Below are 18,043 nucleotides of genomic sequence, written 5' to 3' on the forward strand. Positions count from 1 at the left end.
TCTAAAATGAACGGTTCCAAAGTTACGGAGGTAGTATAGTATAATTGGTCCAAAAAAAGGCCTAACTCAGACATCCAAAGTAAAAGTTTTCCTTCAACACCAAATTGTTCTATATGGTCCACATATTGTTCAGTAAAAAGTTACACCATTTTGAGCGTCCAGTTTGGGGGGAGATGGGGGAGAAGTCGGTAAATTAGTAGTTTTTTTTACGTTTTTCGTCAATATTTCTAAAACTATGCTTTAGCGTAAGGAATTTTCTATAAAAAAATATTTTACATAAAATTTAAAACAAAAAAGGTTCTATACATAATTGTTATAAAATCAACGGTTCCAGAGTTACGGAGGGTTAAAATGGAGGTTTTCGATACTTTTTATATTTACCGATTTATCACCCTTCTGCCCCCCCCCAACCCGACGCTCAAAATGGTGTGACTTTTTTCTGAACATTATGTGGACCATATAGAACAATTTGGTGTTGGAGGATAACTTTCACTTTGGATGTCTGGGTTTTTGGTATAGTTATATCATAAATATTGCCCAAAAAATATAAAAAGTATCGAAAACCTCGACTTTTCACCCTCCGTAACTCTGGAACCGTTGATTTTATAACAATTATGCATAAAACATTTTTTGTTTTAAATTTCATGTAGAACATTGTTCTATATAACATTCTTTACGCTAAAGCATAGTTTTAGAAATATTGACGAAAACCGTAAAAAAACTACTAATTTACCGGTTTCTCTCCCATCTCCCTTCCAAACCGGACGCTCAAAATGGTGTAACTTTTTACTGTACAATATGTGGACTGTGGTATTATAATATCACCCTGTACAAAAGATGTGTTATTCAAAGAAAAACATATATCATTCATCGTTCGCCCTTGACCAAGGCCGAGCGTGAGGTTGCGAAAGTTCATCATGTATATAAGTGAACGCCCGATGATACGGATCATCGTTATCGTTATAATTATATTATTGTACGTAGAATTGCGAAATGGTTTGGCTGATATAATGTTATTGTTTATAATACACTTCAAAGACTTGTAAATAAAGTATGTTGTAGCAGATGAAGCAGTAATTATTTAAATAAGGACTATAAGGGTTAATTGTATACCAACCCTTCAACATTCCTGACATGGCGCTCCTGTAAATTAATTGGGAGAATCTTCTGAAAATGGGCGACAAAAATTGGAAACGGAGACGGCGAAGATGGACCAGGACGAAGATGCAGAGAACCCAGGGAACAAAGACAAAGTGATAAAATGTAAGTAAGAATGTCTATCTTTATTAAAAATGCTTCCCTCGTTTTCATATTATTATTGAACATTAAATATTTATCTTTTCTGATTTTTGAATAATTTATGAAGTATCGATTTTTTTTAAGAATATCTATGAATTTTGAAACATGAAGTGATTTTTGAGAATATTTTTATCAAAGTTTATTATATATGCTATTACTGAATTTTTATTGAATTTATTTGAAAAATCTATCCGATTTCGATTTTTAGTACGGTTATTTTTGAATATTTTATGGAATCTCGAATTTTTTTTCAAAAATTTCTATCGAATCCTGAGATATGAACTGATTTTGAATATATTTATTTAACTTTTGCATATGCTATTTTTGAATTTTGAATTGAATTTGTATCGAGTATGTATACTATTATTGAATTTTTATTAGCCATTTTGTTTTTATTATTGATATTTATTGATTCTATAGATACATTTTCATCGATTTTGTGTTAAATTTTGTATGAGTTGAACCTGAATTAATATTTTTTTGAGTGATAAATGATATTTTTTTTAATGAATAATGATTAGTGATGACATACGTTGATATAAGAGCTTTAAGACAAACATTGCTGTAAGCAAGAGATATATTTTTAACGAACCGACCTGAAGAGTCGAGATAAAGAATCTGGAGGACTATATAGATAAGAAGAAGAACTAACAATATTATAAGCTAAATATTATGAGGCAACTAGAGACAATAAGAAACCCACGGCTCTTGTCAAATTGGGAAGGTACTAAGTGATTTATAGAAGCTTGAAAGCTTATTAGAGACCCACTCTGTGTTTTGAGAGTACCTATTTTATTCATGATTATTCGTGAATAAACAACGGCCTCAAAGCAAGGGATTGAGGTTGTGATATTTTTAGAAGAATTTGAACCGCATAAAATACCTATTTCGTGTTTTGAGTTAACTATACCACCTTAATGGTGCGTACAGATCAGGGCGAAAATTCGGGTTAATATTGGCGGAGAACTAAGACATCCGAGTGAAACCTCTTTTATTAAGGTAAAACGAAGGTATCGGAGCTAGTAATGAAGTGATGATTATGATGTTATATGAAATGATACATGAGATAAATGATATATGATTGTTATATGAAATATGTATATGAAGATGAATTATGTACACTGTAGAAGTGTTATTATGTGGAGAAAAATGAAGAAATATAGTGATAGTACCAGACAAGAAGAAGAAGAGAGAGAGAAAAAAATAATTTTAATAAAATATGTGGGAAAAATGAAAGAAGAAACAAAAAAAAATGCCAAAATAAACAAGCAAAATTAAGAAGATACTAAGCAAATAAGTAGCTAATCATTGAATTTTTGTCTAAGAATTAAAGTTGTAATTTTTTTTCTAAAGTAACGTAAATTATAAATAACTTATTTTAAATGCATATAATGAATTCAGGTTAAATTTTCGCGGAAAATGGAAGTGTTTGAATTAAGGATAGACAATATCTTACAATAGTGTTAGTAGATAGTAAGCAAAGGGACACAAAAAGTGAAGTTCTTAGAGATATTAAATCTTTATTATAGGTACAAGAGAGTTATTAGAAGTTTTTTAGAGACACATATTAAAAGTTTTAGAGAGATTACAATTTTATTATAGGTACAATATTTTAAAGTTAGTAAGGCGTATATAAATAAATCAAAATAAGACTGAAATAATAAGATGAAATAGTAAAGTAACGTTAAATTTTTTTTATATACCATTTAATAGAAGTTTAGGTAATATTTAGCTTAGCTTAGGAAGTATTAAAGTCGAGATTTTATTACAATATAGGCACTAAAAGACTATTTAAAAGTTAGGATCAATTTCATTCACTGTGGACACTGTTTCGATGAAGTGAATTAGTGAACGGGAAAAAGGACGAAAAGACACGACGTCAAAGTACGTGAACTAGTGATAGGCTATAAAATACCAGTTTAGTTTAGGGAAAAATTGATTGATCTGAAACGTACCATGTTACAGTTAGTTAGGATAGTTAGGAAATTTAATTTTTGAAAATAGTATTAGGTAATCATAAACACTCTGTAAAAGGGAAAGAGGAGCATCACATTTTAAAAATATGTAATTTTAACAAAACTGGGAGGTGTGGTATTATAATATCACCCTGTACAAAAGATGTGTTATTCAAAGAAAAACATATATCATTCATCGTTCGCCCTTGACCAAGGCCGAGCGTGAGGTTGCGAGAGTTCATCATGTATATAAGTGAACGCCCGATGATACGGATCATCGTTATCGTTATAATTATATTATTGTACGTAGAATTGCGAAATGGTTTGGCTGATATAATGTTATTGTTTATAATACACTTCAAAGACTTGTAAATAAAGTATGTTGTAGCAGATGAAGCAGTAATTATTTAAATAAGGACTATAAGGGTTAATTGTATACCAACCCTTCAACATTCCTGACAGGACCATATAGAACATTTTGGTGTTGGAGGAAAACTTTTACTTTGGATGTTTGTGTTAGGCCTTTTTTTGGACCAGTTATACAATACTAACTCCGTAACTTTGGAACCATTCATTTTAGAAAGATTATGCATAGGGCCTCTTTTATTTCAAATTTAATGTAGAACAATTTTGTATAGAGGGTTGTTTATGCTAAACCGCATAGTTTTAGAAATATTGGCGAAAAACTTAAAAAACTACGAATTTACCGATTTCTCCCCCTCTCCCCCCCAAACCCGACGCTCAAAATGGTGTGACTTTTTTCTGGACATTGTGTGGACCATATAGAACAATTTGGTGTTGAAAGATAATTTTCACTTTGGATGTCTGGGTTATGCCATTATTTGGATCAACTATGCTATACTAAAATGCGGATACTTGTTTTTGTATGGTTTTCTTTCGCAATTATTGCTATTTTGCAACAAGGGTGACTATTTTTTAAATTTTTAACTGATTCTGTATTGTAGCAAATTTAATTACGCAACTTTTATGTCAGTACAACTTTTCTCATAAATGAATAATTTTAAAGTTATAATCAAATACGTTGAACATACACTTCCTAGTAACATTAAAAGCTTCTGGAGGTTCGTAAATTCTAAAAGGAACAATAATAGCATTCCGAACACTTTAAACCATAATGGCCAAACCAGTTCCGATGGTCCTACCATAGCCAAGATGTTTGCTCAGTACTTTGCTGCAGTATATAGTGAGGACGAATGTCCTATTCCAAATAGTGCAAGGGCTAACACTAGTTTCAACATTACTGGTTGTGACTTATCTATTTCAGAGGTATATACCAAATTATCCCACCTAAACATACATAAGGGTCCAGGGCCTGATGGAATCCCACCCAAGTTACTGAAATACTGTAGTTTTAATCTTGCTCGTCCCTTATTCTTTATTTTTCAAAAATCATTACAAACGAGTGAATTCCCTCCCGTTTGGAAAGTTAGTTTTATATCACCGATATTCAAGAATGGAGATAGAAGCGGGGTACAGAGCTACAGACCTATTAGTATCCTTAATACTATACCTAAACTATTCGAGAGTTTAATATGTGACAAAATTAAGCCTACTATACAAAATGTAATCATTGAACAACAGTATGGTTTTGTTATGGGGAGATCAACTGAAATGAACTTGTTAAATTATACCTCCTTCTTAAATGAAGCATTGGAAAGTAAACAACAGGTAGATGCGATTTATACAGATTTTTCCAAGGCATTCGATAGAGTCAACCATACGTTATTGTTACATAAGATCGAACAGTTGGGTTTCTCTGATCCTCTGCTTAGTTGGATTCGAAATTATCTATTAGATAGAAGGCAGATAGTTCGTATTAAGAATTATTTCTCTAATGAAATTATAGTTACATCGGTTGTACCTCAAGGCTCCCACTTAGGACCTATCCTTTTTAATTTATTTATAAATGACATAAATAAAAGCTTCAATTTTGCTCAATTTCTTCTATTTGCTGATGACCTTAAATTATTTCACATAATTACCTCTGATTTGGATCACTACAATTTGCAATCAGATCTTAATGGTCTTGTGGAATGGTGCTCACTTAATGGTATGGACTTAAATGCAAACAAATGCCATGCTATAACTTTTACTCGACTAAGACACTTTGAGAATAATTCTTACTTTATACGGGACACTAGGTTACAATTAGTTGACTCAGTTATAGATCTGGGTGTTATTCTTGATACTAACTTAAATTTCAACCTACACATTAATAGCATGGTTTCTAAGTCATTAAAGATGCTTGGCTTTGTTAAAAGATGCAGCTATGACTTTACGACTGGTCGTTCTTTAAAATTTCTTTATTGTTCTTTGGTTAGACCACATTTAGATTATGCATCATGTGTTTGGTCACCTCAATATAACTGTCATATTAATAAAATCGAACAAGTTCAGCGTAAATTCTTACGTTATTATGCTTATAAGATGCATCTCACTGGTCAAAGTTATGAGTCTTTACTGCAAATTATTCGACTTGACTCATTACAGAGTCGTCGTCAACATAAAGATCTTTGCTTCTTATATAACTTAATTCATGGTCATAAATTCTGTATCCCACTTTTAAATAAAATTGGTCTACATGTACCTTCAAGAACCACCCGTTCTGTGACCACCTTCCACGAGGTCATTAACCGCACAAATTATAGTTCAAGTTCCTATCTCTCTAAAACTCTTAAATTAGCAAACACATTATCTCCGCAAATTGATTTCTTTGTGAACGACTTTACTGCGTTTTCCACACAATTATATTTATACTTAACTTAATGTTCTAATTTCAAGACTGATTTGTCAACTACTGTTATTGTCTTTGTTCTAGGATAAGTTGTATTTGTCAATTTCAAAATGTTCTAGCTCTCAATTGTTGAATGAGAGCAAGTAAGTTTATTCTTTATTATTGTTTGTTATGTATTTACCAATTTTGTATCTACTAGATCTTATTTTTCTAATTTGTGTGACATTTTAATTGTAAAAAATTTTAATTGTATCATGTACTAATGGACTTCGGTCCGTAAATGAATAATAAATAAATAAAATAAAAAACCAATAAAAAAATCGAATTTTTCCTTCATATTTTGACATTTTGATTATTTAAACAATGTTCCGGACCATTTTGAGTGGGAGGATAACTCAAGTATTATTATTTGAGTTATTTTCAAGCAATTGCTGCAAAAAAATTTGAGTCACCTCTCAACGTCCATCTCAACACAGATGCGCCCTGGACTAATATTTGTATAATATGGTTAAGTACGATTACAAACACTTGGTAATAATATGAAAATTTATTTACATTTTTAGGTATATTTTGAACCATATTAAAAAAGAAGCCACATCTCGATAAAAGGTGCCTTATCTAAAAAATACAAAGAGGCAAAAATTTTTAAAAAGACTGTGTTTAACTAATGGTACCACAGTAATAGTTTAATTGGAACGTACACAAACATTTGGGGGGTTTAAAAACACAAAACCCCCATAAATTTTGTATGTAAACGTATTAAAAAAGAAGCAGCATCTCGATCAAAACTGCCTTATCGAAAAAATACTAAGAGGCAAAAAAGTTTTGAAAATATTGAATTTAACTAATGGTACCACAATAATAAATTAATTGGCACGTACACAAAATTTTGGGGGGGGGGGGGGTTTAAGGGAACAAAACCCCATAAAATTTTTAGGGGGTGCACAAATTTCACTATAATTTTTTCTTTAAGATGTTCCTGCCATAATAATGCCACACGCCTATTTTCAATAAAAAATCTCTTTTCGATATATTCGAGAAAATCCATTTTCATTTTGTAATCTCAAAGGGCTGTAACTTTTTTCAGGTGCATGTTTGTACAAAGGTAAGTTAGGTTCATTCGAACTATTTTTGGTCCCAGAATATTTACTTTAATTTATGACCTGTATTTTTGTTACACCCTGTATACTATTAAATTATAGGTATCGGTTTTTAACAAAAATTCCGGTTCGAATTTTTATCGTGGCGTACGTTGCTTGATGATTAAGGAAATACATCCGCACAGTACGAGAGGCGATTCGGTACTTGTTATAATTCTTGAACAATTTAAACAGGAAGGTTTGCATGTTCTGCAATGCCACTATAAAGTTCCACTAATAATAGTAAATAGGTTGGGATTAAGCGTTTGGATCAACCCCTATGTTGGCAACCCTGCTCCCTCATCATACATTCCATATTTCTTCACTCATTGCTCAAAAAAGATGGATTTCAGGGAAAGGACGATGAATTCGGTATTAAGACTATTTGAACAAGTTCTCTTGCATTTTTCAATACATTCAAATTAACATTCAATAGCTATCTCAAAATTTCCTAATTGTGCCAATAAAAATGTTTCAAACAATGTGTCTTTGTTATTGTTAAGCTCCCACGAATGCATAACACAGTCAGTTCCTTTAGTGCCAAATATGATTAACATTGGTGAATTTCATTTCAAGAGCCTCAAAGATTTGCCAAAAGATTTGAAAGATATATTAGAAAGTTATAAGGAACTTTTACGTTATAAGAAAACCTTATATCATAGTGTCAAAAAAAATTGCTTTAATTTGATATAAAAAACATGCATCAACGCATAAATGATTTTTTAATTGATTACTATTAATCTAATTAACCTTCCATAATATGTGGCTCAGTGGCAGAGAACCTACCTTTGGATTTAATGGTTGTGATTTCGTATATCAGTTGATTAGAAAAATTTTCATTTAATAAAAATAATAAATGTAAAATAAAAATCCACGAAGAAAATAAAATTCCTGTAGTTGGCTGTATGCCATAAATCACAAAAAATACAAGATCCTTTGTAAAAGGTATATTTATAAGACCCCAATAAGGGTCACATCACACAACAAAACATTTTCGGATTAATAGGTAATCCATCATCAGTGTTAAGCCCTAAAATAGTAAGTATAACCTAATTAATAATAGACAATGTTATAAAAGTTGACTAAGGTTAAGAATTGACAGAGGCCATACTTTACAATAGCATGCATGCGTGAGCCACCAATAAGTTATGGGTGAAAACCCTTTAAAAGTTTCAAGATCTTAAATGATACTACATATTATTATTAATAAAGATGGATGTTGCAAATATTCCTGGATATAACCCAGGGCAACACAGAGAACACTTCAACTTTCTCACAATATCTCATACAAAATAAACATACTCTCAACATCCCAAAAGACGTCTCATTTTTACATAACATTCTCAAAAAATCTTCCTAAATTTGGACCTATATGAGCAATTAGAAATAGTTAAAGAGAAGCAGAAAAGTCCTAATTGTGTAATCGCCATATTTCTTTTAATAGAGATTTTCAACCCCTATACCGACAATTTTTTTCATAACACATATCATCTATATCCTCTCATCTTATGTGTATCATCATACTGTCACTACCATCTACCTTTGTTATTTCTATACAAATTTTCTATAAGCAACATCCTACTTCTAACTCTCAATAAATTTTATTTACATTTTATCGTTCCATAATCCTATAATTTCACTTCTATAGCAATTTAGACATACTTTGACATTATTCGTTTTATTTTCTACATTGATTATCTCCACATCCTTCCACCCTGATCCTCCACCCTTCCTCCTTAAGGCGGGTTCTCACTCGTCAGTTTCGCTGACGCAGTCTGGCTGATTCATTAATAATGAAAAATAAAAAGTGACCGTTGCATTCACACGTTTCATGTTTTGCTCCATTCAGTCCTCAGTTAGTCCAAACATTTTATATCATGGTAAGGAAAATACCTAGTTAAAAAAATTGAAGCCAGCTGTTCGGGAAGTATTTTTACAATGATTAGTAAATTAATTACAGCATATTCCAGTGAATCGAAAGAAAAGAAAACGTCGTAGATGTTGGGACAGGTCCTGAATATTTCGCAGAGATATATGGGGTGCTAGTGCAACTATGTATATTGAAAGAATTAGCTTTGGAAAATTGTTATTCATATACAAACCACTTAAGAACTAAGACAAATTTCAAGAGATTCTGCAAAAAATTGCTCCAAAATTGCTCTCAAACTTGTCACATTGAACAAATCACGAAAATGTATGTTCTCGCGCTTCAGTTTCTATTCATCATGCGACCATGATCAGTCAATAATGATAAAAAGTAGAACTGGCTTTCACTTTAACTGAAAGTATGAATGTACTGATCATTTAAAATGAAAAGGTGTTCTCGTGTTCATTATTTGTTCAGGATCAATGAATTAGTTAGACTGCGTCAGCGAAACTGACAAGTGGGAACCCGCCTTTATTTATCCATTCATTTTCGGGCGGTTTGGGGTGGAGTCTCTTGGGTTATCAGTTTTATCAAGTGTTTTTAGTCTCATTCTCATTCGCACATAACAACAAAATTTCTTCAGCCAAACGAAATATACCATCATTTTCCAATTTTGTCAAGTTCATCTGTACCCAACAACTTAGATCAAATTATCAGTCATTAAAACACTCACACGTTAATCAATAACTTTAGAATTGTACAGTTATGTATCTACATGTTATAGAAAAGTAAGGATCTGGTTTTAGGTGGATGTGAGAGGTGGCATTCAGATTTTTGCGGATAAAGTTAGGTGATAACTTCCTTAATAATAATTAATTTATGCTCCTTCTCAAATATGCCCGGAACATTAATAAAAAAATAAAATATTAAAAAATTTCAAAAAATTTCGTTTTTTTTCTATTCTTTGCTTATAACTTAAAAACTATTCATTTTAGAACAAAGTCCTATAGGAATAAAACAAAGATAATTAAATTTTCTATCAGACGCGATTGGTTAAAAATGTCTTAATTTATCACCCTTGCTTCAAAATAGCAATAAATATAACATAAGGGGGCAAAACAAGCCGTCCTTATTCAATGATTTTCCATCACTTACGTTACACTTGGAACCTTCCTAATTCGCTTAGAAAATTTTTGTGATGTGCTAAAACCGTACACCAAATTTCATTAAAATTGACTTACTAGATTTTGCATAATAATTTTGCAATCTAAACTTTTTTCTTAAATTAAAATTTTTTAAAATCTAGCACAACAAAAACTAGAACATACAAAGATTTGTCAATTTTTTACATATAAAGAAGTACTCCATCTATCTAATGCACTTTACAGAATTGAAATCGGATTATTTAAGCAGATTCAGGAATGTTTTAAAGTTATAAACAATTTTTTTGTTTATAAATAAATTAGTGCTGTGACCAGGAGGGGATGCTACGGGCTCCTTTATTTAGATGGACTTACCCAAGTTTTTTATGTATTGTGACCCGTAGAACACGAATCTTTTGGATAACAGTTGATCCGGATGTCGATAAGATTGTTATAAACAAAGAACTTGAGGAATTACATAAAATCGATTTTTCGCAAAATAAAACATTTTTTTGTATTTCTTGGGTAATTCTAAGCAAAAAATTTTCTTACACAAGTTTTTTCGTAGGATGCATGGTTTTCGAGATAAACGCGGTGGAACTTTCAAAAAATCGAGAAATTGCAATTTTTGAAAGCGAATAACGTTTGATTAAAAAGTAAAATAGCAATTCTGCTGACAGCATTTAAAAGTTTAAGTCAAATTATACCGGTTTTAATTATTTGTATTGCTAAAAATTAATGTTTTTATTATTAAAAAAAGCTATTTGTTTATAAGCCAAAAAATTGTTTATAAATTTAAAACATTGCTGGGACCCCTTAAATAATCCGATTTTAATTCTGTAAAGTGTATTAGATAGGTAGAGCACCTCTTTATATGTAAAAAAATTAGCCAACTTCGAAATGGTCTACTTTTTGTTCAGAAAGATTTTAAAAAATTTGAACTTTTTAAAAACATTTAGATTGCAAATTTATTATGCAAAATTTATTAGGTACCTAGATTTTAATGAAATTTGGTACACGATTTAAGTATGTTACAAAGAATTTACTAAGCGAATTACTAGTTCTAAGTGCCACCAAAATGGTTAAAAAATATTGAATAACAACAGACTTATTTTGCCCCCTTATTTTGTATTTATTGTTATATTGCAGAAAAGGTAATGGGTGGAATGCATAATCCGTAGTACCTGCTAATGCTTCAAGTACGTACTTCATTTTAGAAGATTTTACTACACTTACACAGCATAACTACACTTACAAGTGCTTTGTAATTGTTTTACTGCACTTACAAAGTATTTAATGCCTTGTAAGTGTAATAAAATCTTCAAAATGGTAGTACATACTTAAAGCATTAGCAGGTTCTGCGTTTTATGCATTCCACCCAATATCTTAAGACATTTTTTACCAGTCGTATATCATACAAAATTCAATTATCTTTATTTTACTTCTCTACGACTTTGTTCCAAAACGAATCGTTTTAAAGTTATAACCAAAGAAAGCAGAAAAAAATCGATGTTTTTCGAAATTTTTAAATATTTCAATTTTTTATTAATGTTCCGGGCATATTTGAGAAGGAGCGTAAGTCAATTATTATTACTGAAGGTGTCACCTAACTTTATCTGCAAAAATCCGAATGCCACCTCTCACATCCAAAAATAAACGTTTTTTCGCAGGTCCTTATTGATCTATTAAACAAATTCTGATATCCTAGACGCATTTCGTAAAAGGCCTTTTTAATAAGTATATTACCACTTCAAGGTCCTAATGTGTTGCTGACTGCATAACTCCTATTACCTATTTATCAATTGTTATGTTCATACATATATTTAATGATCACATTATATTTCAAAACTTTAACTTTTATATTCGAACATTTTTCATTCGCTGAAGTAACAAAATAGTTCATAACGTCGCATTGACAATCTGTCACTGACATAGTTCTAAAGTTCTTTCACCTTTCAGTTCAGTTGACACTCAATTTTCAATATGTGAGGTTCATTCCTTGCATATCACATCCACGTGGGTTAGAGTCCTGTGTTGCCCTGGGTTATATCCAGGAATATTTGCAACATCCATCTTTATTAATAATAATATGTAGTATCATTTAAGATCTTAAAACTTTTAAAGGGTTTTCACCCATAACTTTTTGGTGGCTCACGCATGCATGCTATTGTAACTATGGCCTCTGTCAATTCTTAACCTTAGTCAACTTTTATAACATTGTCTATTATTAATTAGGTTAAACTTACTATTTTAGGTCTTAACACTGATGATGGATTACCTATTAATCCGAAAACGTTTTGTTTTGTGATGTAACCCTTATTGGGGTCTTTGAAATAGACCTTTTGCAAAGAATCTTGTATTAAATATAAAATAATTAATAAAAATTAAAATTCCTGTAGCTGGCTGTATACCATAAATTACAAAAAAATACTGGATCCTGTGTAAATGTTAAAGGTATATTTAAAAGACCCCAATAAGGGTTACATCACATTAACAAAACGTTTTCAGATTAACAAATAATCCATCATCAGTGTTAAAAGCCAATAGTATGCATGCGTGAGACACCAAAATGTTATGGGTAAAAACCCTTTAAATGTTACAAGATTTTAAATGGTACTACATATTGTTATAATATTGGATGTTGCAAATATTCCTGGATATTACCCAGGGCAACACAGGACTCTAACCCACGTTTCAATCCTTGTGGGATCGGTACTCAGCGGAGGGACCGCGGACGTTCGGATACAATTAGCGTCTCTTTGTAAATACATTGAAGTCGACTTTACTAAGTAAGAAGACATTTACTCAATACACATAATTCACATTACACTATCTGATTGCAAAATCAACTGTACCATGCCAATGGTCATTAGTTGTCGAGGCATTAAGCTAAATAAAAAAAAATAATGAATAACTATTTATATAACAAGGGAGGAAATAGCAAGTCATTTTTTCATTTTTAAATAGTTTATTTATGTAACTAACTAACACAATTAGCATGTAAGCATTGTTAAATCAAAATAACAATTCACTCTTTTTTCCATTCTGCAAAATACATGGTGTTCTATAAATAAACGTTAAAATGTATAGATACTTACGTAATAGATAATAGAATATTGTATAGGGCGTCAATAAGTTATTTCATCAATGACATACCATGACGTCACTTTTACTTTTCCTCCCTAGGGAGGAAAAGTACGATTTTGCTACCTACAATCAGGTCCGGAAAAGAATACTTTCGGTAGAGGTAGGTGGAAAAACTATTTAGGGCCACTTTTTGACTGCCAACCTTTTATCAATGTATTCAAATCATGTATCAATGTATTCAACCTCTTGTTCTTCAAATTATATCAAGATGTGATTTTAATTAACTACATTATAAACGTAGAAATTTTTGAAGTGGGATTAGTTTTTAATTTTTACTTGCATTTTTTTTTCTTTTAGAAATAGCTGCATTAGCTGATATTTCTAAATTTGAAAATATGAATATATTTTCACAAATATTGTTTTTTAACAAAATCTTGACTGAAAGCATAAAGGCCACATTGAACCATCCGAATTTTCAAAAACTTCTGGAATCAAATGAAAGCTTTGACGTTGTAATTCTCGAACATTTTAAGCAGGAATGATTACATGTTCTGCATTTGCACTATACAGCTGCGCTAATATTAGTAAACACGTTGGGGTCAAGCGTTTGGATCAACCCGTATGTGGGCAATCTTGCGCCCCCGTCATACGTTCCATATGTTTTCACTCGTTACTAAGAAAAGATGGATTTCTGGGAAAGGACGTTTAATTCGGTTTTCATACTATTTTAGCAAGTTCTGTTGTATTGTTGTTCAATACATTCAAATCAACTTGCAATGGCCTATCTAAAAGTTTCCTCATTGTCCAAATGAACATTTTTCAAACAATATGTCTCTGTTAGTTTTAAGCGCTCATGAACGCATAACACAGTCAGTTCTTTTAGTACTAAATATGATTAACGTTAGTGAATTTCATATTGAGGGTCACAAAGGTTTACCAAAAGATTTGAAAGGTATATTAGATAGTGTAGCGGTTACATTATTAAATAAGTAAATTCCATTAAAATTCCTGCTAATTTTTTTTTCCTAGTAGAGGGGGATTGTAACGGAATTTTAATGGGATTTATTTAGTTAATAGCGCAACCGCTAAAATAGTGCTAAAGAAAGTACAACCTACTTTGTAAAACCAGTGGTGCTGCGCGCTAGCTCTCTTTCACTTTCTCAGACAACCGTATATCATCGTTTAAAAAATAGCTTTAATTTTATATAGAAATACATTCACTACGTCATAAATAATGCTTTTTTATAAATAATCATCCGTTTTATATCGAAACAAGAGCAGTCTTATATTTCAGTTTGTTTAGACAGCACTTAAAGCACCCTAAACGGTTTCAAACTTTATTAGGATATCATCAGAGAGGGCCTTTTTAGCGAAAATTTTGCTTTAATGTAATTATTAAATAATGCTTATAATAATAAGGGTTGTGGTTTCGTTTCTCATCTGGGTAGAACATTTTTGAGTTATTAAAAAAATATATATAAAAATAGTTTTTACCCTTGCGGGATCGGTACTAAGTGGAGGAACTACAGACGTTCGGATACAATTAGCGTCTCTTTGTAAAGACAGTGAAATCAAATTTTTAAAGTAACAAGACATATACTCAATACACACACTATACATTACACTATCCGATTGCGAAATCCACTGTACCTGCCTATTTTCCAGATTTAGCCATACGACTCACACCAACTCTAAGGATAAAATACACTGTATAATTCCAGATACATACTGTATCAAAAGGATTGATAGACAATTCACGACTATTAATCTCACTGGTCGTTCTTTACAATAAAGATTAACCTTTCTACCATCAATGGGTAGGTAAGCATGGATTATCTAGTAAAGTACAAATTTTTATATCTTTATTGTATCGCAAATTTGTAAAGTAACTTTTCGTGAGATAAGGTTTATACCCAGTGTAATTTATTTGCATTTTAAAATATCATTTTTGTTATACTTTGAATTGAGAAAAATATTTCCATTGTTTATGGTTCCACCGGTACCCAAACAAATGCGCCTGCAGATTATTTGTCAGAGAAGGGTGTTTTATTAGATTTTATTGCTTCTTTCAATTCTTTGGAAGCGGTTGTCGTGTAATTTAGTGTTGTACTGATGGCTTAAAGTTTAGATTTAACAGAAAAAAATAATAAATAATAAAAAAATACTTATAGACTAAATACAATAGGGGGGTCCATGGACCCGCTGACCGCCCCCCCTGTATCCGCGCCTGGCCATTAGTTGTCTAGGCATTAAGATAAATAAAAAAATTAATTAAAACTATTTGCGGTCACTTTTTGGCTGCCATCCTGTTATCAATGTAATCTCTTTTTCTTCAATTTATATAAAAATGTGATATTAATCAACTACGTTGTGAACGTATGGATTTTGCAATGGATTAGATTTTAGTTTTTAAATTGCAATTTTTTTGTTTTAGAAATAGCTGAGCTTGCTGATATTTTTAAATTTGAAAGTATGAATCTATTTTCACAAGTATTGTTTTTTAACAAATTCTTGACTGAATGCACAAAGGCCACATTGAACCATCCGAATTTTCAAAAACTTCTGGAATCAAATGAAAGCTTTGACGTTGTAATTATCGAACAATTTAAACAGGAAGGTTTGCATGTACTGCAATGCCACTATAAAGCTCCACTGATATTAGTAAACACGTTGGGATCAAGCGTGTGGATCAACCCGTATGTTGGAAATCCGGCTCCCCCGTCATATGTTCCATATTTTTTCACCCATTTCTCAGAAAAGATGGATTTCTGGGAAAGGGGGTTTAATTCGATGTTAGTACTATTTGAACAAGTTCTCTTGCATTTTTCAATACATCCAAATCAACATGCAATAGCCATCTCAAAGTTTCCTCATTGTGCAAATGAAAAGTTTTCGAACAATATATCTCTATTATTTTTAAACGCTCACGAAAGCATAACACAGCCAGTTCCTTTAGTACCAAATATGATCAACATTGGTGGATATCACATCGATGCCCTCAAAGAATTACCAAAAGATTTAAAAGACTTGCTAGATGGTGCCGAGGAAGGTGTAATCTACTTTAATTTGGGTTCTAATGTTAAAAGTTCTTTGATTAAACCAGATATAAAGGAGGCAATTGTAAACTGCTTGGGTAAACTGCCATACAAGATACTGTGGAAATATGAGGACGAAAGTTTTGAACCACCGAAAAATGTCGAAATACGGAAATGGTTCCCTCAACAAGATATTTTAGGTAAGTTAATGCATATTTTTTCAGACATAAAAAAAAACAAAAAGCCTCCTATTCTGTTAGCTTTGTTTATTTCTTGGAAAATTCCGCTTCTGTATCTCCATAACTGTGCATTAGTACTCCCAGGTAGCTAATACTTCCTTCTTGCTGGATTATTTTGCTGTCCACTTCCAGCTTGCAAGTTATTGGATCTTTACAGATTACCATACTTTTTGTTTTATTTGGTGATATATATGATCATGTTAGTACAACTTTCTTGCTGTTATATTAAATTGAGTCTCTGAACGGTCATCTTCACTCTCTGCAATAAGTATGGTATCATCTGCATAGCATACTATAGAGATAATTTCTTCGCCATTGCTGTATTACCCTATACTCAGGTTTTTGACTTTATAAATAATTTCATCCATGATGAGGTTAAATAGCAGCGGGCTCAATGAGTCTCCTTGACGTATGCCTCTTTCCACTGGTATCGTCTATGTTAGTTTGTTATTAATTTTGGCCTGTATATTATTTCTGCTGTATATGTTTTCGATAGTCCTGATAATATCTGATGGTATGTTTCGTTTATATAGAGTGTTCCAAAAGTAGTGGAACGGTCGAATATTTCGCGAACTAAACATCGGATCGAAAAACTGAAAAATACGTGTTCAATCATTTTCAAAAATCTATCCAATGACACCAAACATCAATCCCCACTACACCCCCTGGAGGTGGGGTGGGGGGTAACTTTAAAATCTTAAATGGAAACCCCCAGTTTTTCTTGCAAATTTGGATTTGTTACGTAAAAGTAGGCAACTTTTATTTAAGACGTTTTTTCGAACTGTGGATAGATGGCGCTATAATTGGAAAAAACGATTTATCCTGATACCATAGGTAAATTATAGAAACGGTCTAATATCTCACGAAATACACTTCCAAATGAGAAACCAAAAAACAGATTTTTAATCTTTTTTGAAAACCTATCGAATAACACCAAACATGACCCTCCAACCCACCCCCTGGATGTGGGGTGGGGGTAACTTTAAAATCTTAAATAGCAACACCCACTTTTTATTGCAGATTCGGATTCGTCATAAAAAATTAAGCAACATCTATTCGAAACATTTTTTTAAATTTCTGATAGATGGCGCTAATAAATCGAATTTTTCCAATTAAGGCGCCATCTATTAACAATTCTAAAAAATGTTTCGAATAGATGTTACTTAATTTTTCATGACGGATCCGAATCTGTAATAAAAAGTGGAGGTTGCTATTTAAGATTTTAAAGTTACCCCCCACCCCACATTCAGGGGGTGGCTTGAAGGGTCATGTTTGGTGTTATTCGATAGTTTTTCGAAAAAGATTAAAAATCTGTTTTTTAGTTTCTCATTTGGAAGTGTATTTCGTGAGATATTAGACCGTTTCTATAATTTACCTATGGTATCAGGATAAATCGTTTTTCCCAATTATAGCTCCATCTATCCACAGTTCGAAAAAATGTCTTGAATAAAAGTTGCTTATTTTTATGTAACAAATTAAAATCTGCAAGAAAAACTGGGGGTTTCCATTTGAGATTTTAAAGTTA

General features: G+C 31.7%; 1 protein-coding gene across 1 annotated transcript in view; it reads left to right on the forward strand.

The window, feature by feature from the left end:
* The window catches only part of LOC114329466 (UDP-glycosyltransferase UGT5-like), a 75,823-nt gene that overhangs the window by 20,814 nt on the left and 36,966 nt on the right, over positions 1–18,043 (forward strand). Inside the window, exon 2 of the mRNA XM_028278582.2 lies at positions 15,679–16,479. Within this exon, the coding sequence (XP_028134383.2) occupies positions 15,679–16,479 (801 nt within the window). The remainder of the gene's footprint in view (positions 1–15,678; positions 16,480–18,043) is intronic.

This window comes from Diabrotica virgifera, chromosome 3, assembly GCF_917563875.1.
Source record: "Diabrotica virgifera virgifera chromosome 3, PGI_DIABVI_V3a".
Lineage (NCBI taxonomy): Eukaryota > Metazoa > Arthropoda > Insecta > Coleoptera > Chrysomelidae > Diabrotica > Diabrotica virgifera.